General features: G+C 37.7%; 1 protein-coding gene across 1 annotated transcript in view; it reads left to right on the forward strand.

Annotated features, from left to right (window-relative positions):
* Window positions 1–190: 190 nt before the first annotated feature.
* The window catches only part of LOC107577504 (solute carrier family 41 member 1-like), a 2,963-nt gene continuing 2,556 nt past the window's right edge, over window positions 191–597 (forward strand). Inside the window, exons 1-2 of the mRNA XM_016263571.1 lie at window positions 191–374; window positions 541–595. Of these exons, the coding sequence (XP_016119057.1) occupies window positions 208–374; window positions 541–595 (222 nt within the window). The 5' untranslated portion in view covers window positions 191–207. The remainder of the gene's footprint in view (window positions 375–540; window positions 596–597) is intronic.

Below are 597 nucleotides of genomic sequence, written 5' to 3' on the forward strand. Positions count from 1 at the left end.
ATTCAATCTCGAGTAGAGTAGAGATCTGTATTTTATGACCATTATTTTACGATGACTTCAGAATTATAATGTATTATTTCCTATCTTCCTTTTTTAAGTGGAATAATATATTATTATATGAATAATATTTCCATCAAGTTTCAAAAGGCATCCAATTTCCAGAAAAAAACTAAAAAATGTATACGTAAATATTTAATCTGTCAATAAATGTCATTTTTCTTTACAGAATTCAATGACTATGCCAACCCGATGGTTTGTGCCTTCTTTGTCGCCCTGACACCCATCTGGGTACTTATCGCCCGGCGGACACCTTCCACCCGGGAAGTGCTCTACTCAGGGTGGGAGCCAGTCATTATCGCCATGGCGATCAGCAGGTAGGAAGTACACTGATTAAGATAAAGATGCTCCATTTCCTCATTCCTCTTTATGACGGATGGATTTCTCACTTGTGGCTGACAGCGATATGTCAATCATTTATCTGACAGCACAGATGCAGTATCTTTGTGTCGTTAAAATTAAATTGAACTTCTTTTGAAACAGTGTTGGAGGCCTTATTCTGGATAAGACCGTATCTAACCCTAACTTTGCTGGAATGGC

The sequence above is a fragment of the Sinocyclocheilus grahami genome, unplaced genomic scaffold (assembly GCF_001515645.1).
Source record: "Sinocyclocheilus grahami isolate Dianchi unplaced genomic scaffold, SAMN03320097.WGS_v1.1 scaffold6252.1, whole genome shotgun sequence".
Classification (NCBI taxonomy): Eukaryota; Metazoa; Chordata; class Actinopteri; order Cypriniformes; family Cyprinidae; genus Sinocyclocheilus; species Sinocyclocheilus grahami.